The sequence below is a fragment of the Procambarus clarkii genome, chromosome 3 (genome assembly GCF_040958095.1).
Source record: "Procambarus clarkii isolate CNS0578487 chromosome 3, FALCON_Pclarkii_2.0, whole genome shotgun sequence".
Lineage (NCBI taxonomy): Eukaryota > Metazoa > Arthropoda > Malacostraca > Decapoda > Cambaridae > Procambarus > Procambarus clarkii.
The window spans coordinates 16473367-16498737 of record NC_091152.1 but is presented as its reverse complement, the minus strand read 5'-3'; the positions used below and the strand labels follow the sequence as shown (position 1 = coordinate 16498737).

The following is a 25371-nucleotide window of genomic DNA, read 5'->3' as shown; positions in this document are numbered from 1 at the left end:
AGAGATACCGCCTTTTAGGCCTAGAATTGCTTGGACACCTTAAGTAAGGTTCCAACTATGCTCTGAAGGGTAAATATATTATTGACAGCTGTACAAATCTTAACACTGGAAGTGAACTATCAGGAGAAAGCGACAAGCCATTATGACTATATGTCGCACTGGAAGAGGAAATGAGTCACGTGGCTGGTGTGGTTGGCCTGCGAGTCATCTATTATGCTGTAAGAACCTTTTTCTGCGTCTGTGTACTGTTTGACCAGTATGAGTGATGGTGCTCGGTGCGGGGCCCGCGAGTAGTGAAGTTGCTCGGTACGGGGCCCGTTAGTAGTGGAGATGCTCGGTACGGGGCCTGTGAGTGAAGATGCTCGATGAGGGGCCCGCGAGTAGTGAAGATGCTCGGTACGGGGCCCCGCGAGTAGTGAAGATGCTTGGTACGGGGCCCGCAAGTAGTGAAGATGCTCGGTACGGGGCCCCGTGAGGAGTGAAGATGCTCGGTACGGGGCCCGTGAGTGAAGATGCTCAGTGAGGGGCCCCGTGAGTAGTGAAGATGCTCGGTACGGGGCCCGTGAGTAGTGAAGATGCTCGGTGAGGGGCCCCGTGAGTAGTGAAGATGCTCGGTACGGGGCCCGCGAGCAGTGAAGATGCTCGGTACGGGGCCCGCGAGTAGTGAAGATGCTCGGTACGGGGCCCGCGAGTGGCGATATCTGGTTAACATGACCAGGTGAGGACACACCATTGACCAGTGTCACCCCAGCCCTCAGCGAGGGTGTACGCACGCATCATGAGAGTCATAATCCTTCTCGCCTGCGTGGCTCTTATTGCTGCCGAAATGGCAAGGTAAGGGAAAAAGATTTATAATTATATATCTATTCCAGGCTTGGCTCCTTGATGCGGTAATTACTTAATAATGTAACTATTCTAATGAGTTGTTATATATGTTAATATCGATAAAAATGGGGTTAATTAACGAGAATAGTTCGTCATGGAAGCGTTATAATTTCTGACAGTAAGTTTAGCAAGCTCCACCCGACAATGGGACACGAATCATTCATTTATTTCTATAGAACAGGACCAGTGATGTTGCGTGAGTCATTACTGATATTTTGTTGTCTATGTAGCCATAATGTCCTAGTGTGAATGATGAATTACCATGAATTCATGAATTATAAATGACCCGTAGCGTAGTAGTCTACGTTGTTTGCTCGCAACCACGTGATCTTCGCTTCCATTCACAGGCGGGAAGGGGGGGAGGGGTTAGTAAGGGGCGTCTGGCACTGTAAGACATAGAGGGGGCGTCTGGCACTGTAAGACATAGAGGGGGCGTCTGGCACTGTAAGACATAGAGGGGGCGTCTGGCACTGTGGGTAAGACATAGAGGGGGCGTCTTGCACTGTGGGTAAGACATAGAGGGGGCGTCTGGCACTGTGAGTAAGACATAGAGGGGGCGTCTTGCACTGTGGGTAAGACATAGAGGGGGCGTCTTGCACTGTGGGTAAGACATAGAGGGGGCGTCTGGCACTGTAAGACATGAGGGGGCGTCTGGCACTGTAAGACATAGAGGGGGCGTCTGGCACTGTGAGTAAGACATAGAGGGGGCGTCTGGCACTGTAAGACATAGAGGGGGCGTCTGGCACTGTAAGACATAGAGGGGGCGTCTGGCACTGTAAGACATAGAGGGGGCGTCTGGCACTGTAAGACATAGAGGGGGCGTCTGGCACTGTAAGACATAGAGGGGGCGTCTGGCACTGTGAGTAAGACATAGAGGGGGCGTCTGGCACTGTGAGTAAGACATAGAGGGGGCGTCTGGCACTGTAAGACATAGAGGGGGCGTCTGGCACTGTAAGACATAGAGGGGGCGTCTGGCACTGTAAGACATAGAGGGGGCGTCTGGCACTGTGAGTAAGACATAGAGGGGGCGTCTGGCACTGTAAGACATAGAGGGGGCGTCTTGCACTCTGGGTAAGACATAGAGGGGGCGTCTGGCACTGTAAGACATAGAGGAGGCGTCTTGCACTCTGGGTAAGACATAGAGGGGGCGTCTGGCACTGTGAGACATAGAGGAGGCGTCTGGCACTGTAAGACATAGAGGGGGCGTCTGGCACTGTAAGACATAGAGGGGGCGTCTGGCACTGTAAGACATAGAGGGGGCGTCTGGCACTGTGAGACATAGAGGGGGCGTCTGGCACTGTAAGACATAGAGGGGGCGTCTGGCACTGTGAGACATAGAGGGGGCGTCTGGCACTGTAAGACATAGAGGAGGCGTCTTGCACTCTGGGTAAGACATAGAGGGGGCGTCTGGCACTGTAAGACATAGAGGGGGCGTCTTGCACTCTGGGTAAGATATAGAGGGGGCGTCTGGCACTGTAAGACATAGAGGAGGCGTCTTGCACTCTGGGTAAGACATAGAGGGGGCGTCTTGCACTCTGGGTAAGACATAGAGGGGGCGTCTGGCACTGTAAGATATAGAGGAGGCGTCTTGCACTCTGGGTAAGACATAGAGGGGGCGTCTGGCACTGTAAGACATAGAGGGGGCGTCTGGCACTGTGGGTAAGACATAGATGTCTGCTAAATATGCAGGTCGTGGAAGCCTTGTGGAGGTTCTCAACCTGTCTGCAGGGTCATGTCTCTGATCCACTAGAACAATTTCTAGTTGAGTTCTAAGAGGTCACACAACACCTCCGCGTGAGAGCCACCTAAAGTGTGCCTCCTTACCTTGAGGTGCTTCCGGGGCTTAGCGTCCCCGCGGCCCGGTCGTCGACCAGGCCTCCTTCCTCAGAAAGGCAGCCAGAATATTCCGTCAACCCCCATCTTTACATGAATCACGTAGCAGCCGAGTGCTTACTGCCTGACCTTTGACACTCGATTGCATCATTCATGACAGCTTCACAAGCAATGCTTGGATCATACACTGGTATGTAGCTTAGCCTAACATTTTAAAAGCACTACGATCACCTTCTGTGATTGTTCAATAAATCCCTGAATTGTATGTCTGACAGATCTCTCACCCTGTCCATGGAGGACCGAAGAAAATGTATATATGCTGGTTAGCATTGTAAATGTGTGGCCACGTCTGTGGTAGAAAACAAAAAACTGGATAACTTCTGTTTTTCGATTCAGTTCTTTTGCCAAAACCGACAAGTCTAACCTGGCTGATGTTCCATCAACACGGACAAATACAATCTTCTCGCTGTAAATTAACACTTTGGTGTTTTGAAGTATACATCAACCTTCCTGTAGCATCAGTCTCCGTGGTGTAGTGGTAAGACACTCGCCTGGTGTTCCGCGAGCGCTATGTCATGGGTTCGTATCCTGGCCGGGGAGGATTTACTGGGCGCAATTCCTTAACTGTAGCCTCTGTTTAACGCAACAGTAAAATGTGTACTTGGATGTAACAACGATTCTTCGCGGCAGGGGATCGTAGTCTAGGGACCATAGGATTAAGGACTTGCCCGAAACGCTACGCGTACTAGTGGCTCTACAAGAATGTAACAACTCTTGTATATATCTCAAAAGACATCAATGTCAGAACTTCCCAACTCAAGAGAACTAATTCCTTCCTCAGTTACATCAGAGCCGCCTGTATGCATTACTAACATTAGTAGTCTCAAGTTAAATAGCAAAATGTTTGCGCTCTTTGAAGAAATCACATATTCCCTCACATTTTCTACTAAGATGGAAGTTATTTTTCACAAATCTTTGAAAACAGTGGCACAAAATGCAGTCCCATGGCATCTTTCTGGGGCCAGATTCACGAAGCAGTTACGCAGGCACTTACGAACCTGTACATCTTTTCTCAATCTTTGGCGGCTGTGTTTATATTTATTAAACAGTTAATGAGCTCCGAAGCACCAGGAGGCTGTTTATAACAATAACAACAGTTGATTGGCAAGTTTTCATGCTTGTAAACTCTTTAATAAATGTAACCAAAGCCGTCAAAGATTGAGGACAGATGTGTACACGTTCGTAAGTACTCTCGTAACTGCTTCGTGAATCTGGCCCCTGGGTCACACATGCTTTGTTATTTTCACAGCTGCATGGTTGACCGCTTCTTCAGCAATAGTATCTGACATATTCTGACAATCAACCAGCATACTTCGAAGCCAGTTCCTCAAGCTGGACGTTGATCAAATGTGCCTATCAAGTATATTTAAGAAACATATTGATATACTTTTAGTGGATATCGCTTGAAAACAACGGGGAAACATTAAATTCACAACTCCTTAGCAACATGCGGTGCAATTTGATAAGACCTGTGAAGTGTTACACTGTAACCCGTCCTCCTAATAGAACGTCATATTTTTTTACGTACACTCCACCTTTTAGGCCAAAAACTGTCGAACTAAAAAATGGCAGCCGCTCGCGAAATTGACATATTGTCCCGTTTTCTGTTTTGGGTCCTCTGGTAGGGTATGATAAGGGCACTTTAGAACAACAGTTTCTAGACGTTGGGGCCAGGCCGTTGCCTTAGGAGGACGGCCTGACTATAGACAATATAACTGACATTAGCTGCACTAAGCGTGGAGTGTTGCTATAATGAGAACTGAACTTAGGGGTTCAGAACCTCTTTGAGTCCTAACACTTATAGTTCCACTTTGGTGGTGATTTATGTATGAAATATTAGTGAAACTCTCGCATAAGATTTTTGCTGCAGGTTCAATAGTTTTGACTAGAAAAATGTGTTATTGACGTCATCTAAAATTTTCAACCCGTTCTCGCACTTGCTTTCAGTCAATATTGGCTTATTTAATAAGTGCATATGTGACATACTAATTGATTGTGAATATTTTAGTTTACCTTGAAAAGCTTCATAGAAAACACCGACCTCACCTAACCTTCTTAGTATGTTAAGATAAGCATCTTATTGCTTTATATTTACAATTATTACTTAACCTATCTACATATTGACTATAAGCAAGTGCGAGAACGGGTTGCAACATGAAATAAAAAAAATTATTTGTATATTTTAGCGTTTATTACGTCCAAAATTAATTTTTTTTACCTCATTTGGAGTAATTTACCCCTGTTCCCCTAGCCCAGGGGTCTAGAAATAACATTCATGTTATTTGAATGTAAACTGTACATGAAAATGATACAGTTTACAGCGTGTGGAAATGTGAAAGTGATGTATCGCAATTTCAGGCTACAACTGCACAAGTTCAAAACAGCGCGCCGGACTCTGCACGAGGTCAACGCCGCCTTGGTCCACCTGCAGAGAAAATGGCAGCGCGCGGGCGCTGTCACTCAGCATCTGACGAACTACATGGATGTGAGTCTTGTGTACGGCCTAGACCACCTTCTCAACATTTAATGCTACTAAAAAAACAGAAAATATATTTAAAAAAATCAGTGAGGTTCCACAAGGTCTTCTCTGAGTACTCCTTATTTTCTTCTCCGAGGCTATGGGTCCCTATACTTGCACCAGAGGTGGTGCCCCTTTTTAAAAATGATATGTTTCTTAGGTGTCGGTGTGATTTCTGCCATTATTTTTATCCAGCTCATTTTCTCGCGAGCATTTGCAACGTCAAAAAAGTTGAACCAACTCACTTGTAGCACGTCTTCTTGTGCCTGGTGAGCACGACGGGATCACCATAGCCCGTGCTGCTTGCAACTTTGTGTTCCCAGTAGCTGAATCTAAAACAAACACTGAAAGTTGCTCAAAAACTTGAGCACTTGAGTGACTGGTGGATATCAACACCTGGGTGCTTTTCTTAATCAGTCTGATGTAAGGCATCTGTGTGTTCTGTTATGCCCACATGCAAGGTCTTGCATTTTCAATATTAAAAATCATTTGCCAGTCTTCTGACCATTTGTGGAGTTCTCGGTATTATTTTCACTTCCCACTTTACCATAGATCTTAAGTGTCATGTGGAAATTGGATGATATGGTTTGCAACGTTCTCATTTGTTATTATGTATATGACAAAAAGGGTTGGCCCCCAAAATGGATCCTTGCGGTACACCGCTCGCCACATTTCTCCAGTCAGATTCATTTCCGTTTAGAAAGACCCTTTGCTTACTTTGTTTTATCCATTCTCGTATTCCACCATTTATTCCATATGCTAATAATTTCCTTGCCATGTGGCAAGGAAATTATTTTTCCCTGCCATGTGGTACTTTATTAAAAGTACCTATCATGGAGTACTTTATTAAAAGCGTTAGAGAAGTCCATATATCATGTATCACCTACTGAAGTCCTTTGTCTACATAGCTGGTTGTAGTTTCTGATAAATTTGACGGAGATGCCTGACACTCAGGTATTTTTATTGAGACAATAAAATGCATCTCAAAGGGAAAGAGTAGCTTAGGCTATTTCTACCTTTCCGACACTCTTCCCTCGCACGCCACACATCTTTATTGAACTTTTTTTTTGTGGAGTCGGTTTCAGTCCATTTATAGTATCCTTCTTTTCCCTACGTAATCCGTTCCCTCCATGAATATTGTACTGATTGCAATTCACATCAGTGTGTGGGTGCTGGACATCAAGGTCACCCACCAGCAGGATAAGTTCCCCAGTCATAAAAGGAGGCAATTGTGTCGTGATAAAGTTTACTGTGGTACACTTGTAAACTGTGCAGTAGTGATGGGTTTACTTATTTATTTTATACAGGAAGATACAACGTATTGTGAAAGTACATACGTTGATTAAGTGGTACGTTTTTACAAAGCCACTAAGACATGTAGGGTTACCCGGAATGATTGACAATCTTCCCCCGTGTGGATATCATGTGGATATCAATGACCTGAGTGGGATATAGTTTCCTCGAGCAAATTACATGTTTTCAAAGGTTGAAGGTTCATTGCAATTCCATCGTGATGAGTTTGTGTGTCCGTTTTGGTCCTGCTTGGCGCCAGGATGATGCCCATCTTGCCTACAGCTTCCAGGGCTCTTGCATATCCTTTGCTGTCACGATGGAATAGTTTCACAGGAGAGGCTTTTTCACCCACAGGGTTAGAAACCTGTGGAACCGCCTACCCGCCGAAACCGTAAATGCCAAAACTCGCCAAATGGGGGGGGGGGGGGACCTTCGACAAGCCACCGGCTACCTGTCCTCGTCGAGGCCACTAGTGTTAGTGGCTCTCGGGTAAATTAAGGTAAATCCAGGTGTTGCATGTTTTCCTCCGTGTGGCGTGGCGTATACTGCAGACGATCCATATCCTAGCCTCATGCGCGCCCACTAGCCTCATGTAGGCTCACTAGCCTCATGTAGGCTCACTAGCCTCATGTAGGCTCACTAGCCTCATGTAGGCTCACTAGCCTCATGTAGGGTCACTAGCCTCATGTAGGCTCACTAGCTTCATGTAGGCTCACTAGCCTCATGTAGGCTCACTAGCCTCATGTAGGCTCACTAGCCTCATGTAGGCTCACTAGCCTCATGTAGGCTCACTAGCCTCATGTAGGCTCACTAGCCTCATGTAGGCTCACTAGCCTCATGTAGGCTCACTAGCCTCATGTAGGCTCACTAGCCTCATGTAGGCTCACTAGCCTCATGTAGGCTCACTAGCCTCATGTAGGCTCACTAGCCACATGTAGGCTCACTAGCCTCATGTAGGCTCACTAGCCTCATGTAGGCTCACTAGCCTCATGTAGGCTCACTAGCCTCATGTAGGCTCACTAGCCTCATGTAGGCTCACTAGCCTCATGTAGGCTCACTAGCCTCATGTAGGCTCACTAGCCTCATGCGCGCCCACTAGTCTCATGTAGGCTCACTTAGCAGCATTTTCTCAAGTCTTCTGTATCTTGTTAATAGTCTCCTTGAAGGAAATCATTTTGAGGCCTTAGAGTGACTTGAACCCGCGTTCTGGGGATCTCCAGACACCTGCCTTATGAACCCACTCAGCCACGATGGTACCACAAATCGACCAGCCCGGAGCACTGCTGAATTCGCTGGGATTTTCACTGATATATCACGCCACTGGAATTTCGTTGGTCTCCTTATATGTGTTTTATCTAAATTATATCTTTAAATGTTCTTTACCTCTGTGTTGCCAAGTAATGTTAACGGCGCCATTATATAGTGTTTGTGTGTGTGTTGATGTGGATTACTGTACCTTACCTTGAGGTGCTTCCGGGGCTTAGCGTCCCCGCGGCCGGTCGTCAGGCCTCCTGGAAAGTTACACCTATGACTTCAGCGGCAACTGGTGTGATCTGAGCGGCTACTGGTGTGATCTGAGCGGCTACTGGTGTGATCTGAGCGGCTACTGGTGTGATCTGAGCGGCTACTGGTGTGATCTGAGCGGCTACTGGTGTGATCTGAGCGGCAACTGGTGTGATCTGAGCGGCTACTGTTGTGATCTGAGCGGCTACTGGTGTGATCTGAGCGGCTACTGGTGTGATCTGAGCGGCTACTGGTGTGGTCTGAGCGGCTACTGGTGTGGTCTGAGCGGCTACTGGTGTGGTCTGAGCGGCTACTGGTGTGATCTGAGCGGCTACTGGTGTGGTCTGAGCGGTTACTGGTGTGATCTGAGCGGCTACTGGTGTGATCTGAGCGGCTACTGGTGTGGTCTGAGCGGTTACTGGTGTGGTCTGAGCGGCTACTGGTGTGGTCTGAGCGGTTACTGGTGTGATCTGAGCGGCTACTGGTGTGATCTGAGCGGCTACTGATGTGATCTGAGCGGTTACTGGTGTGATCTGAGCGGCTACTGGTGTGATCTGAGCGGCTACTGATGTGATCTGAGCGGCTACTGGTGTGATCTGAGCGGCTACTGGTGTGATCTGAGCGGCTACTGGTGTGATCTGAGCGGCTACTGGTGTGATCTGAGCGGCTACTGGTGTGATCTGAGCGGCTACTGGTGTGGTCTGAGCGGCTACTGGTGTGGTCTGAGCGGCTACTGGTGTGATCTGAGCGGCTACTGGTGTGGTCTGAGCGGCTACTGGTGTGGTCTGAGCGGTTACTGGTGTGATCTGAGCGGCTACTGGTGTGATCTGAGCGGCTACTGATGTGATCTGAGCGGTTACTGGTGTGATCTGAGCGGCTACTGGTGTGATCTGAGCGGCTACTGATGTGATCTGAGCGGCTACTGGTGTGATCTGAGCGGCTACTGGTGTGATCTGAGCGGCTACTGGTGTGATCTGAGCGGCTACTGGTGAGATCTGAGCGGCTACTGGTGTGATCTGAACGGCTACTGGTGTGATCTGAGCGACTACTGGTGTGATCTGAGCGGCTACTGGTGTGATAGTGTGGTAACCACCAGGCGCTCCCTGTGTGGGATGCCCTGGACACGCCATGGGGCTCTTGTGGGTAGCTCTTGGGTGTTGGGTATCACTATCCTTGGTCTCTGATCCCATCTGAGGAGGGTTGGTACAACTATCCTTCCTCCCACGCCCCTCTGCTGGACCACCGGCCGTGGTAAGGCTGATGTTGACCAGACCACACACTAGAAGGTGAAGGGACGACGACGTTTCGGTCCGTCCTGGACCATTCTCAAGTCGATTGATGATGTCACTGACCTCTCTGTCTTGCGTGCTATCCTTCTATGCTTTGGCAGAGCGGGCCCATGCTATCTCGCTGCTTCCCTGTCACTCACATGGAAGCAGCCAAGTCTCGTAAATACAGAGATCGAGCACCACTACAATTTTTTATCCCCATTGCCTCAGAGACACTTGGTGCCTGGGGGCTAAGAGTGCTGCCAGTTTTTTAAAAAGGAGTTAATGGGTTCTATGCTAATTGAAATAACAAGAGGACCCCCAAAGCCGCCAGCGTCATCTTCCAGCGCCTTAGTGTGGCGATCCAGAGAGGACATGCTCACTGCATCCATGGTTCCTGCCCGCCATCTGAGGAGCTGGAGGAACTCGACAACTAACCCTCGTATGTAACCAATGGTGTAACCCATTGTGTGCAATGAAGTTTTAAATAGAATAGCAAAATATAAATATATTGGTGGTGGTGGTGGTAGGTCACTATGGGAGTGTAGGCGACTGCACCCCCCCCCCTCAACAAGGCTCTCCTGGATGCTACATATCCTCTTCTTCGAGGCCGAGGGTCCCTGCAAACGCAAACAGGTGGGGTACCACTAATATATATATATATATATATATATATATATATATATATATATATATATATATATATATATATATATATATATATATATATATATATATAACTGAAAACTCACACCCCAGAAGTGACTCGAACCCATACTCCCAGAAGCAACGCAACTGGTATGTACAAGACGCCTTAATCCACTTGACCATCACGACCGGACATAATGAGGTGATAGCCTAAGCTATTTGAACCACCCCACCGCCGGCACTCGGATAGTAATCTTGAGGTGATTTGGTAAAATGCTATGCCCAAGATTACTATCCGAGTGCCGGCGGTGGGGTGGTTCAAATAGCTTAGGCTATCACCTCATTATGTCCGGTCGTGATGGTCAAGTGGATTAAGGCGTCTTGTACATACCAGTTGCGTTGCTTCTGGGAGTATGGGTTCGAGTCACTTCTGGGGTGTGAGTTTTCAGTTGCATATTGTCCTGGGGACCATTCAGGCTTGTTCGCATATATATGTATATATATATATATATATATATATATATATATATATATATATATATATATATATATATTATATGTATAAGCAATGTATATTATACTGTGTATTGTGTATATTTGCAGGCGCAGTATTATGGGACTATTTCCATCGGAACTCCTCCTCAGTCCTTCAAGGTGATCTTCGACACTGGCTCGTCCAACCTGTGGGTCCCATCCAGACGCTGTTCACACACAAACATCGCCTGCTGTGAGTACCATCTATTGTGAACAAGGGCCGTGACGAGGATTCGAACCTGCGTCCGAGAGCGTCCGAGAGCATCCCAGACGCTGCCTTAGTCGTAAATTCTCGGCCTACTATGCAAGGCCCGCTTTGTAGGTTCGAAGCCTCGTCACGGCCCTTGTGGATTTGTTCATTTGTGCATCACGCAATTGTGATTTCTGTGTGTACCATCTATTATCCACCTGAATTTACCCGAGGGCCACTGTCTCTAGTAGCCTCGTCGAGGACAAGAAGGTACCATTTGTTACGGCCCTCTCGGGACGCAACGGGGTTCTTACTCTGATGTAGTTAGAGGAAGATATATATCCGGCCCCAAGCCAGTAGAGGCTATCAAGGGATGCGATCCGTGACGCAAGTAACTTAAAGGGAGTAGGGAAAGAAAGTTAAGAACTTAATATTCTATAATGTTCACCATCACCATTTAAATATATAAAAGTAAAACGTACACAAGGGGGAGGGGTATTAACACTTTACGAAGGGGATCAACACTGTAGTCTTCTACTGGAGACTATGGATCCTCGAAGCTAGGTGCTGAGTCCGCGGTGCTTTCTTCGTGGCCTCAAGACGTGTCCTCGGAGAACGCCGAGCCTACCCTGGCCACAGGTCAGCCACAACACAGGTCCACTGGGGGCACCGTCGTGGAGGCCGTCAACCACACGTCCAGCAGGTCTGCTGGCAGGTACTGGGCCACCAAGGCTGGTACGGCCACTCCACGAACGATATAAGGGGTACGCCCTAGACAGGAGTCTCGTGTGATATCACCAATCACCCTCCTGTCCTCAATACCCCAGTGGACTATCGTCTCCAACCGTCGGTCCCGGGTAAATCCTTCCACTGCCACTCCACTGGCAGGCTTAACACACCACAGTGTTCTTCCGGGGGGACGACGTCACGACAGCTGCAGCAAACTTCACTGTATGGAGACTGGCTGCCTCGGGTAGACTGACTACACCTTCAACACAGTGGTCCCAGGTTGGCTCTGTAAGCAGACACGTCATTAATAACCGGGATACTAATACACCACACTCACAGGCTCAGATACAAACGCCCGACATATCCACTCCCTAGATGGCGCTGTCGTCGGAGCACCACCTCACCAGAGGTCAGGAGCGGCGGTGTTGAGCGCTGAACCAGACTGGAAACTGGTCCTCGAGGCCAGTACACGCTGTCCTCACTAGGTGTCGTCGTTCGTTTGGCGGGGGTTTCGGGAGCTGACCCACAGATGGCGTGTTTGTCACTGCTCCAGGCTCGGACGTTGGATCCGGGTTCGTAACACCATTTGCCTTTCATTTAATTATTTTTTTTAACAGCTGGTTTTTAGTTTTTAACAATATGAAGATAAAATCATTTTTCTATAAAGTTTTTTAGTCACGAATAATCGTGCGTCTTTCCGCTTAACTATAGAAGGGAATGATAACATAAATATGAAAATTACTTGCTTGATTACAGTAAATAAATTGCATTCAAGCTGCAGGCGAAGCAGCTTCGCTACGATGTATTAATAAAATTATTTATTGTATAATGCAGGCGATGAGTCACAATAACGTGGCTGAAGTATGTTGACCAGACCACACACTAGAAGGTGAAGGGACGACGACGTTTCGGTCCGTCGTGGACCATTCTCAAGTCCATTGTCTGAATGGTCTAGGACGGACCGGAACGTCGTCGTTCCTTCACCTTCTAGTGTATTGTATAATATTTTTAGTCTCCTTTTAAGCTGTCACTTGACAGGCGGTGTACGCGAGCGTTGAGGGATTACGATATTAAATTAATGTGCAATTTTTACGAATTGTTAGTTTTTTTCAGTTGCCTGAAATTTACCTGAGGTCATTATATCTCTAGTGGCCTCGATGAGGATCAGGAAGCCTATCAGCAGCTGTTGTTGTTGTTGTTTTAGATTCAGCTACTTAGAACAAAAGTTCCAAAGTAGCACGGGCTATGGTGAGCCCGTAGTGGATTACCTGGCACAGGAGCGGGGCTGTAACTGGATCAGCACCTTGTCAAAGGTCTCCCCATTTATCCTGATTATTTTATCTAGCCGGATTTTGATTTTGCAATAATGTTTTTATATTTACGACTTCGGCGGGTAGGCGGTTCCATTAGTTTATAATTCTGTGGGGTGAAAAAAACATCTCTTGTTGATATGGTAATGATAGTGCCCATTATTATGCCCTTCATGCAACGTCAGATTGGTCGATATTAAAATCATTTGCCAGTCTTCCTATTTTACCAGACATATTAGAGTCGTCTGCAAATTTGAAGTGGTTTGCAATATTCTTATCTTTGTCAGTGATGTATTTGTCAAATTTGACATGTGTTTGGTCCCGCCTCTCAACCGTCAATCAACAGGTGTACAGATTCCTGAGCCTATTGGGCTCTATCATATCTACACTTGAAACTGTGTATGGAGTCAGCCTCCACCACATCACTGCCTAATGCATTCCATTTGTCTACTACTCTGACACTGAAAAAATTCTTTCTAACGTCCCTGTGGCTCATTTGGGTACTCAGTTTCCACCTGTGTCCCCTTGTGCGTGTGCCCCTTGTGTTAAATAGCCTGTCTTTATCTACCCTATCAATTCCTCTGAGAATCTTGTATGTGGTGATCATGTCCCCCTCTAACCATACTATGCACATGCATAGTAGTTGTCTATCAAACTACTATATGAATGCTGGAACACTTGATATATTGGACTTGTACCCAAGATTGACAATGTAATACATCTGTTATACAATGTATTGTACCTATACAATATGTAATACACCTGTTATACAATGTATTGTATCTATACAATATGTAATACACCTGTTATACAATGCATGTACCTATACAATATGTAATACACCTGTTATACAATGCATGTACCTATACAGTATGTAATACACCTGTTATACAATGCATGTACCTATACAATATGTAATACACCTGTTATACAATGTATTGTACCTATACAATATGTAATACACCTGTTATACAATGTATTGTACCTATACAATATGTAATACACCTGTTATACAATGTATTGTACCTATACAATATGTAATACACCTGTTATACAATGCATGTACCTATACAATATGTAATACACCTGTTATACAATGTATTGTACCTATACAATATGTAATACACCTGTTATACAATGTATTGTACCTATACAATATGTAATACACCTGTTATACAATGTATTGTACCTATACAATATGTAATACACCTGTTATACAATGTATTGTACCTATACAATATGTAATACACCTGTTATACAATGTATTGTACCTATACAATATGTAATACACCTGTTATACAATGTATTGTACCTATACAATATGTAATACACCTGTTATACAATGTATTGTACCTATACAATATGTAATACACCTGTTATACAATGTATTGTACCTATACAATATGTAATACACCTGTTATACAATGTATTGTACCTATACAATATGTAATACACCTGTTATACAATGTATTGTACCTATACAATATGTAATACATCTGTTATACAATGTATTGTACCTATACAATATGTAATACATCTGTTATACAATGTATTGTACCTATACAATATGTAATACATCTGTTATACAATGTATTGTACCTATACAATATGTAATACATCTGTTATACAATGTATTGTACCTATACAATATGTAATACACCTGTTATACAATGTATTGTACCTATACAATATGTAATACACCTGTTATACAATGCATGTACCTATACAATATGTAATACACCTGTCATACAATGCATGTACCTATAACGTGAGTTTGTACAAGCATCTTAATCACCTTCGGTGGTTAAGAGTTTAATTTCACACTAGTTTCTATTGAAGCCATCTTACCCTGTCAAAGTAGGAGAGCCATAGGGGTATGTGTATATATATATATATATATATATATATATATATATATATATATATATATATATATATATATATATATATATATATATATATATATATATATGCAATTGACGATCACAAAACACTGATCATTTTATGCGGAAAATCCACAGAGAAATATGAAATGAGGTGAACGTTTCGGCTTTGTTAAAGCCTTTGTCAACACCAGACTGACTCAAAACCAGAGTCAGTCTGGTGTTGACAAAGGCTTTAACAAAGCCGAAACGTTCACCTCATTTCATATTTCTCTGTGGATTTTCCGCATATATATATATATATATATATATATATATATATATATATATATATATATATATATATATATATATATATATATGTGGATATGTGTAGGTATATGTATATATATGTATATGTGTGTGTATTTATATACCGAGTATGTGGAAGCTGGTCAGAATTGTATTTCTCCTTTGTAAATACACGATATAAAAATACACCTCGAACATTGTAGGACACGTAAATCTGTGTATTTATGTCTGAAGGTTAGATTAGCATTTTAAGAGCACTACAATCACCTGTGGTTGATTGTTCAATAAATCACTGAATTATATGTTTAACCGCTCTCTAACCCTGTCTATGGAGGACAGAAGAAAATGTATATATGCTGATTAGCATTGTAAGTGTGTAGCCACGTCTATGGTAGAAGGATTAAAACCCCCTCCTAGTTACACTACAATACTCCTAGTTACACTACAATACCATACAGCTGTGTTCAAGTATGTTTATCGAGACAAGAAAGAAATACAGAGTAGGATACAGATATACAGAAAGGATAGAGTAGCTAGGCTATTTCTGCTCTCCACATAGCTGTGTTACGTGTGGGAAATGTCTCGTGGAGGGTTGTGGCTCTATCAGTCTCTGGGGACGGATCAGGCTCCTGGTACCCCGCCTTCTAGCCATTAATGCACTGCTGTATTTAATTTAGACTATTTTGATTATAACTGTTCTTAAAAACTGTACCGGCCGCACATTTTTACATATGAACATTTAATTTTTTTTTTAATTTTGCCCCGAGGGGCGAGTTTATTGGGCAGCGCCACTCATCCTGTGAGTGGACACACCGCCATAGTGACAGTATTGGGCAGCGTCACTCATCCTGTGAGTGGACACACCGCCATAGTGACAGTATTGGGCAGCGTCACTCATCCTGTGAGTGGACACACCGCCATAGTGACAGTATTGGGCAGCGCCACTCATCCTGTGAGTGGACACACCGCCATAGTGACAGTATTGGGCAGCGCCACTCATCCTGTGAGTGGACACACCGCCATAGTGACAGTATTGGGCAGCGCCACTCATCCTGTGAGTGGACACACCGCCATAGTGACAGTATTGGGCAGCGCCACTCATCCTGTGAGTGGACACACCGCCATAGTGACAGTATTGGGCAGCGCCACTCATCCTGTGAGTGGACACACCGCCATAGTGACAGTATTGGGCAGCGCCACTCATCCTGTGAGTGGACACACCGCCATAGTGACAGTATTGGGCAGCGTCACTCATCCTGTGAGTGGACACACCGCCATAGTGACAGTATTGGGCAGCGTCACTCATCCTGTGAGTGGACACACCACCATAGTGACAGTATTGGGCAGCGTCACTCATCCTGTGAGTGGACACACCGCCATAGTGACAGTATTGGGCAGCGCCACTCATCCTGTGAGTGGACACACCGCCATAGTGACAGTATTGGGCAGCGTCACTCATCCTGTGAGTGGACACACCGCCATAGTGACAGTATTGGGCAGCACCACTCATCTTGTGAGTGGACACACCGCCATAGTGACAGTATTGGGCAGCGGCACTCATCCTGTGAGTGGACACACCGCCATAGTGACAGTATTGGGCAGCGTCACTCATCCTGTGAGTGGACACACCGCCATAGTGACAGTATTGGGCAGCGCCACTCATCTTGTGAGTGGACACACCGCCATAGTGACAGTATTGGGCAGCGCCACTCATCCTGTGAGTGGACACACCGCCATAGTGACAGTATTGGGCAGCACCACTCATCCTGTGAGTGGACACACCGCCATAGTGACAGTATTGGGCAGCGCCACTCATCCTGTGAGTGGACACACCGCCATAGTGACAGTATTGGGCAGCACCACTCATCTTGTGAGTGGACACACCGCCATAGTGACAGTATTGGGCAGCGCCACTCATCCTGTGAGTGGACACACCGCCATAGTGACAGTATTGGGCAGCGCCACTCATCCTGTGAGTGGACACACCGCCATAGTGACAGTATTGGGCAGCACCACTCATCCTGTGAGTGGACACACCGCCATAGTGACAGTATTGGGCAGCGCCACTCATCCTGTGAGTGGACACACCACCATAGTGACAGTATTGGGCAGCGTCACTCATCCTGTGAGTGGACACACCGCCATAGTGACAGTATTGGGCAGCGTCACTCATCCTGTGAGTGGACACACCGCCATAGTGACAGTATTGGGCAGCACCACTCATCCTGTGAGTGGACACACCGCCATAGTGACAGTATTGGGCAGCGCCACTCATCCTGTGAGTGGACACACCGCCATAGTGACAGTATTGGGCAGCGCCACTCATCTTGTGAGTGGACACACCGCCATAGTGACAGTATTGGGCAGCGCCACTCATCTTGTGAGTGGACACACCGCCATAGTGACAGTATTGGGCAGCGCCACTCGTCCTGTGAGTGGACACACCGCCATAGTGACAGTATTGGGCAGCGTCACTCGTCCTGTGAGTGGACACACCGCCATAGTGACAGTATTGGGCAGCGCCACTCATCCTGTGAGTGGACACACCGCCATAGTGACAGTATTGGGCAGCGCCACTCATCCTGTGAGTGAACACACCGCCATAGCAGCATGTACAACACTCCCCAATAGGAAGAAAACCCGCTGGGTTGTTCATCCTGTCACTTGTACCCAGACACAGCTGGGACTTGCTTAACTGTCTCAAGTGAACAGCTCCTCAAACAAGATTAACATCTATCAACCCTTGAAAGTTTACGTTATCTTGAGGGTAATGCAAAATGGGGGAATCTTTTAAGCACAGTATCAATTTTTGACAAATAGTGTTTTCCTAACTCAAACAATGTGGGGGTTCAGTATTATACACATATGAACATGTTATCCAGTGTCTGACTCGTTTGTGATTTGAATTCTTGTTCTTTTAATCGATTATTCCTTAATTTTGGGATGAATATGTCCCTGATGTCTATACTTGTTGATATTCTGACACCTGTGATCTGCTTGGATATATGACTGACAACAAGAATCATTTCTGTTTACTGCAGTGATCCACAACAAGTACGATTCTGCCAAGTCTTCTACGTACAGGAGAAATGGAACGGCCTTTTCCATCCAATATGGCACCGGTTCCCTCTCTGGTTTCCTGTCTACTGACACTGTCAGGGTGAGTCTTGTATCTATTTCTCCCCCATGTACTGTGCCTTACAAAGTCTGATGCCCAATGATATCAGAAGACGAGTCTTAGTAGCCTAAGACCACAGTTGACTCCAAAAATCTACCACCTATGGGTTATACTCATGCTCGTCCCATCTCTTGTAGCGGCTTTAATCTTCAACAAAAAGTTCTCATGCTTTGTTCAATATATTTCGTTCGAAACTTGAAACCTCAAAGCAACATTTTCTACGAAATAAGCTATGCTTAATAATTTAGGGGGGAAATAATAATTTGGGGAGTATTTTTGTTTTATTAACACGTTTATATCTGCATTTGCACAGCTGCCCTAGGCTATATGAAGGGGAGTACAGTGTGTCAAAAAGCTAGCTACGTGATGCTAAAAATCCCCATCACACAGGATGGTTAGTCATATAGAGGCATGTGATCAGTAGTCTGCACTGACAGACTCTGGGTGCAGTATGAGGAATGTTGTATTTCTAAATAGAACTAGTATATATTATGCTTAAAATCACTATTACAGTGTTTCGGGCAATTTAAAGTTTGGGGTAATTTTTGAGACAATCAAATTTGCGTGCCATCCAAATTTAGCTAAGTTATGTCAATGAGGTAGTTTAACATATACAGCAATGGTCTGTTCGGTTCATCAGACTATTACAGTGACCACTAGAGGCCCTAACACAACCACGGAGTTGTAATTAAATTATTTTATTAAGGATCCATACCCTTCATGTGGGTGAGTGACAGAAAGATCAGTATCGCATGATGGGTTCAGGTACTGAACTATTAATGATTTTGAAGCCAAGTAATTGACATTTGCGGTGAGATGATATAATTTTATATCGACATATAATTTTAATTTGCCTATGATGTGCCTTAACCCACACACAGCGAACAGCCGTGTAAAGGTTACAGTCAAAATGCACATTTTACAGTAAACAAACTTTGGATACTTTGCTAGGATTTCTGGAGGTACATAATTTTTAAAGAAATACACATTTCTGTAATATTTGTGATAATTTTTAGATTTGAATTGTTCACATTTCATCACGCAGTTATGCAGGCTGTGTGAATAATTGAGCTGAGTTTATATTTGGTCAGGTCTACATGGGACGGTAGTGCAAACTTTCCTATATTTATAACAGTCTAAGTCAAGTTGATGGGGGTTCCTGGTTGATGGGGTTCTGGGAGTTCTTCTACTCCCCAAGCCCGGCTAAGTTTAGTATTTAGGTGTCTGATTTTATTGGATGACCCATTACTACCGGGGTCTTTTCGTGTGATAACTTGATGATAACTGGAAAAGCTATAGTGTAGCTTTTACTTTGAGATCTACAAAACTTTGTTCTCAAATGGAGTTGGAGTCGACAGGGCTTCAGCCTCACACACGTAGTGTCCTAGGTTCGAGTCCCATACAGCCTAGGTGAATGGAATTTGTTGCAGTTCTTGAGTTATTATTTTTAGGCTGTTTATAGCGTTGATATTTATTTTATGGAGAAAATTTAACTTTTTATATTTTTGTATTAGAAATATTTGATGTAATTTGTTTATGGGACAAATTTTCTAGACTTAAGCTTTACATTTATTACCATCTAAACTATTTCTAAGTGACTTAATGGCCTAGTGCTTTCCTCCTGATAATTCCCTCGCTCGGTCCACCAGGTTGGGACGCTGACGGTTCGTAACCAGACGTTCGCCGAGGCTGTCAACGAACCCGGCATGGTTTTCGTTGCGGCCAAATTTGACGGTGTTTTTGGCATGGCGTTTGACAATATTGCTGTGAAAGGCGTCGTGCCTGTCTTCTACAACATGGTCAAGCAAAAGTTGCTTCAGGCTCCAGTTTTCAGCTTTTATCTCAACAGGTAAAAGGAGATTTGTTTAATGTTTTCGTTGAATGTATATCTTCACAAAATAGATTTTCCTGGCGAAAATCTATTTTTGTGCAAATTATATTGGTGCAATACATCAATGGATGTAAATTTGAAAGCCCCAGTTATGCAAATCAAACTATGTCATGTTTTATTTAGAAATATAATATATTGGGCAAATTCTGTTCTAAAATAATAATTTTTGAGACCACAGGGACCCAAACGCTCGTGAAGGAGGAGTTATGATGCTGGGGGGATCAGACCCGAAGTTCTATAAAGGAAACTTTACATATTTACCTGTGGATCGCAAGGGCTACTGGCAGTTTAGGATGGATGGGTAAGTACAATAACTACTGTAATCGGCCTCTTAAGTATATATTTTAAAGTTTCCCTTTTGTTCTTGTCCGCAAGATTCTAGGAGATGCCAGTTCATCTTCTTGAAGTTTTAAGCTGTAATGTATGATGATAACTAGAATGCTTTCATAATTGGGTAATATTCACGGTTTTTTTTTTACACCATAGTGGTAGCAGCCATTTTTCTGTATTGGGAATGGAATGGAACTATCAGGGGGGAAAAGCGCCAAGCCATTACGACTATATAGCACTTGGAAGGGGTCAGGATAAGGATTTGGGATGGGACGGAGGGAAAGGAATGGTGCCCAGCCACTTGTGGACGGTCGGGGATTGAACGCCGACCTGCATGAAGCCAGACCGTCGCTCTACCGTCCAGCCCAAGTGGTTGGTTCTGTATTGGGAATGAAAATCGTCAGCCATCAAGATGATTGGCTAACACTAGAATTTTGTACCGATCACTTCTTGCCATTTGTTATGTGAGTTACATTGCATAAACAGGTCATGTGTTTGACTTCAGTGCTTGGACACATGACTGGCGCCATCTACAGGCGATGAGTCACAATAACGTGGCTGAAGTATGTTGACCAGACCACACACTAGAAGGTGAAGGGACGACGACGTTTCGGTCCGTCCTGGACCATTCTCAAGTCGCCTTGAATCGATTCAAGTGCACTTTCTCAAGTCGCCATCTATTTTCAACTTGAATTACACATTTTTAGACCTACAAAATTAAATATGCAGTTAAATCAAGAACTATCTAAGTCTAAAGAAAATTTGCCATAGCAAACATGCAAGTTTTGCACTTTTGTGTAAAATGGGTACACTTAACCACCATTAATGGGGAGCGGGTTATGTCTTTATGGAGCGAGTTTATTGGCGTGAATGTAGTTACGAATATAAATATCAAGAGAAGGGCCATTTTACAAGACAAAGTCATCTATAGTTACAGTTTATCAGAATGATATTTACATGACGGCCACAAATCCTAATGGCCTCGAGTAGGACAGGAATTCGGCGGCTTGTCGAAGGTCCCCCCATTTACCTTGATGATCTTTGATGATATATGTCAAATTCATTTCTTTAACCTCAAAAAAGTTATAGATTAAGTTATACCTTTCATTAGAAAGCCTTTAAATAATTGTATTAAACTCGCCAGGCTGAAGATAAATGGGACCCCGGCGCCATTGTGCCGTGGCGGGTGTGAAGCTATAGCAGACACGGGCACCTCTCTCATTGCTGCTCCCCGTGCAGCAGCGCGGATAATCAACGAAGAGGTAGCCTATCCCACACAGACGGGAGACATCTCCCGTCACGCAGGGTGCAGTCGCACCTCCACAGATCTCCAGTATCATCTATTGATACTGGAAATGGCTCAAAAGGGCCACCACTTATGGGCTATCCATGCCCGTGCCACCTTTTGGGTGGCTTAATCTTCTCTCTCTCTCTCTCTATCCACACAGAAATCACAATAGCGTGATGTATCAAATGAACAAATTCACAAGGGCTGAGACGATCTCGGACGTAAGTTCGAATCCTCGTCACGGCCCTTGTGGATTTGTTCAGGTAGCCTGTATTTTTCTTGTGTGCTTTCGCAATTTCCAACAATATCAACTGTGACTTTGTATTGTAAACGTATGATTCCCATTGTAGGCTACACGTATAACTCTGATTGTATGTGCATACGTTGTACACCAGGAGCCAGATTCACGTAGCAGTTACGCAAGCACTTACGAACCTGTACATCTTTCCTCAATCTTTGGCGGCTTTGTTTACAATTATTAAACAGTTAATGAGCTCGGAAGCACCAGGAGGCTGTTTATAACAATAACAACAGTTGACTGGCAAGTTTTCATGCTTGTAAACTGTTTAATAAATGTAACCAAAGCCGTCAAAGATTGTGGAAAGATGTACACGTTCGTAAGTACTTTACGTAACTGCTTCGTGAATCTGGCCCCTTATCCTTGCAATTTGACATTTAACAAATTAACCAATATTAACAAATCCTTTAGTACTTAAGCTTATTGATTGATACTGTATATGATATTGTATATAGAAATACTATAGTTTTTGTTTTAACCACTTTCAGTGATATATCAAACGTTTTATACCTATTTTGATATATCACACATTTTAAAACAAAATGTAAAGCAATAATATTTGTATTAAAATGCTAGTCGACCCTGTGACACAGTTTGTTCTAGAGGGTTTTGTAGCAAAAGAGTTCAAAAAAGTCCATATTAACATACATACTAATTCCCATACACTTCAGTAAGACTCTCCCTGTTGATGACATGAACCGAGCACTTAGCTCAACTAATTTTTGACCCATACACAAATAATACAATGTTGAAGCCTCATGTTTCAGATGGGTGCAAGCCTTGTTTCTGAAGGACAATGGGAGGTGGACTGCAGTTCCATCTCTAAACTGCCCAAGATTTCTTTTATTCTAAAGGGAAAGACTTTCACCTTGGAGGGTAAAGACTATATTCTCAAGGCAAGTGAAAAAAATAGCATTAAGTGATCATTATGTAATTAAAAATACCTTACTAAAATTACAACCTTTGTTTTCACGTGAAAATCTATAATTTCTTTAATTATATTAATAGAAATCTATAATTTCTTTAATTCTATTAATAGAAATCTATAATTTCTTTAATTATATTAATAGAAATCTATAATTTCTTTAATTCTATTAATAGAAATCTATAATTTCTTTAATTCTATTAATAGATATCTATAATTTCTTTAATTCTTGTTGACTAGACCACACACTAGGTGAAGGGACGACGACGTTTCGGTCCGTCCTGGACCATTCTCAAGTCGATTGTGAATAGATTTTTTAATTATATTAATAGATTGGTTTGTAAATTACAATTTGTGTTTACCAATTTCTTCTTGACAGGTGAGCCACATGGGTGAGGTGACATGCCTGTCTGGGTTTATTGGCCTTGATGTACCGCCTCCAATGGGACCCCTTTGGATTCTCGGAGACGTCTTCATTGGTCGCTTCTACACGGAATTCGACCTTGGAAATAATCGAGTGGGTTTTGCTGAAGTCAAATAGCTGTGAAACTCATTGAACGAGGGGAAATTATAATTTAATTACCTGCATTAAATTCGTATTTATAAGCAAGATAGATGCATGGTTTTATAGTGGGTTCAGGGTTAATGATATGAGCAAATGAACTGTATGTGTGTGTGTATAGGTACGTTGATAGGTTAAGTAATAATTGTAATTAAGAAGCAATAAGATGCTTATCTTAACATACTAAGAAGGTTAGGTGAGGTCGGTGTTTTCTATGAAGCTTTTCAAGGTAAACTAAAATATTCACAATCAATTAGTATGTCACATATGCACTTATTAAATAAGCCAATATTGACTATAAGCAAGTGCGAGAACGGGTTGCAAATCATTTTGTTAGTGATGGATTAGTTGATAATGAAGAATGTAAGTTCATCTTGTTGTGTGTTAAATGCTGAGGTGTTGAGGTGCTGTCTTCTGAAGTATGAAAAACTATCCTGAATATCTTAAGCTTTCTTGGAACGTATTGCGTTTATTAAAATTTCCCCAACCCAAGACGAAGCTGTCCGTGCTGTCACCCATCCAGTTACTGGCCAGAGCCAAAGTGGTGCTCAATTGACAGGGACGTACTCACGCAAGATTGTGTGCAATGTCATTTTCCTCTGGTGATGCCTCTATGCCGTAATTGAACTGGGAAATGCCTCGTACTGAAGACAATCGCTTATCTGAAATTCCTGTAGATTTCAGCAGTGAACTATTTCTCTGCATAGTTAGTATAGCATATTTAATATATTTGTTTACACATTTGATAAAGTTTATTTAATTTCTTTTTACTTGTTTTATTAACAAACTTAGATATACATAGCAATATGCTGCTACCCTAGTCTGTAGGAAAGATTACGCAGTGTAGATTAAAAACTATCTATAAGTTTATCTAATATTCCCATCTCACAGGATGGTTATCATACATGGAATCAGGAGAGAACATAAAGTGTAATTACCTAAGTGTAGTTACAGGATGAGAGCTACGCTCGTGGTGTCCCGTCTTCCCAGCACTCTTTGTCATATAACGCTTTGAAACTACTGACGGTCTTGGCCTCCACCACCTTCTCACCTAACTTGTTCCAACCGTCTACCACTCTGTTGGCGAAAGTGAATTTTCTTATATTTCTTCGGCATCTGTGTTTAGCTAGTTTATATCTATGACCTCTTGCTCTTAACGTTCCAGGTCTCAAGAAATCTTCCCTGTCGATTTTATCAATTCCTGTTACTATTTTGTATGTAGTGATCATATCACCTCTTTTTCTTCTGTCTTCCAGTTTTGGCATATTTAATGCCTCTAACCTCTCCTCGAAGCTCTTGCCCTTCAGTTCTGGGAGCCACTTAGTGTATGGCTGATCGATTAGCCTCCAGTAGCAAAATCTGGGAACAGCACAAGAATATCTTCCAATATTCCTGAGTGTATGAAGTAATTACAGAGCTCAAAGTACCTCATACCATTTGGTCTGAAGTCACTGATAACAGGACAATCACAGATATAATGTTGGAGAGTATGTTTCAGCTCTTGTAGAGTTACTGAGATATTCTAGTAAAATGGTAGAAGGTCGGCTTTTAGTACTGGTTGTCCCAATTATAGGGAGGCTTATTCAATACTCCTGGAAAAGCCTTGCCTAAGCTTCTCACTGTCATACACACCAGGAGCCAGATTCACGAAGCAGTTACGCAAGCACTTACGAACCTGCACATCTTTTCTAAATCTTTGGCGGCTGTGTTTACAATTATTAAACAGTTAATGAGCTCCGAAGCACCAGGAGGCTGTTTATAACAATAAGAACAGTTGAGATGCAAGTTTTCATGCTTGTAAACTGTTTAATAAATGTAAACAAAGCCGTCAAAGATTGAGGAAAGATGTGTACACGTTCGTAAGTGCTTGCGTAACTGCTTCGTGAATCTGGCCCCAGAACTATCACTAAATTTAGTCATTATAATCATACTGACTTATTTTACTTTGTTCACA

The 25371-nt window shown here is 43.6% G+C and overlaps 1 protein-coding gene across 1 annotated transcript; it reads left to right on the top strand.

The window, feature by feature from the left end:
* Positions 1-701: 701 nt before the first annotated feature.
* Positions 702-24181, top strand: LOC123760880 (lysosomal aspartic protease). The gene is made up of 9 exons (XM_045746679.2): positions 702-834; positions 5137-5263; positions 10612-10735; positions 17987-18105; positions 19773-19972; positions 20193-20315; positions 21489-21606; positions 22698-22826; positions 23235-24181. The coding sequence occupies exons 1-9, from the start codon at positions 779-781 to the stop codon at positions 23394-23396; spliced, it is 1158 nt and encodes a 385-aa protein (XP_045602635.2). The 5' UTR covers positions 702-778; the 3' UTR covers positions 23397-24181.
* The last annotated feature ends 1190 nt before the right edge of the window (positions 24182-25371 follow it).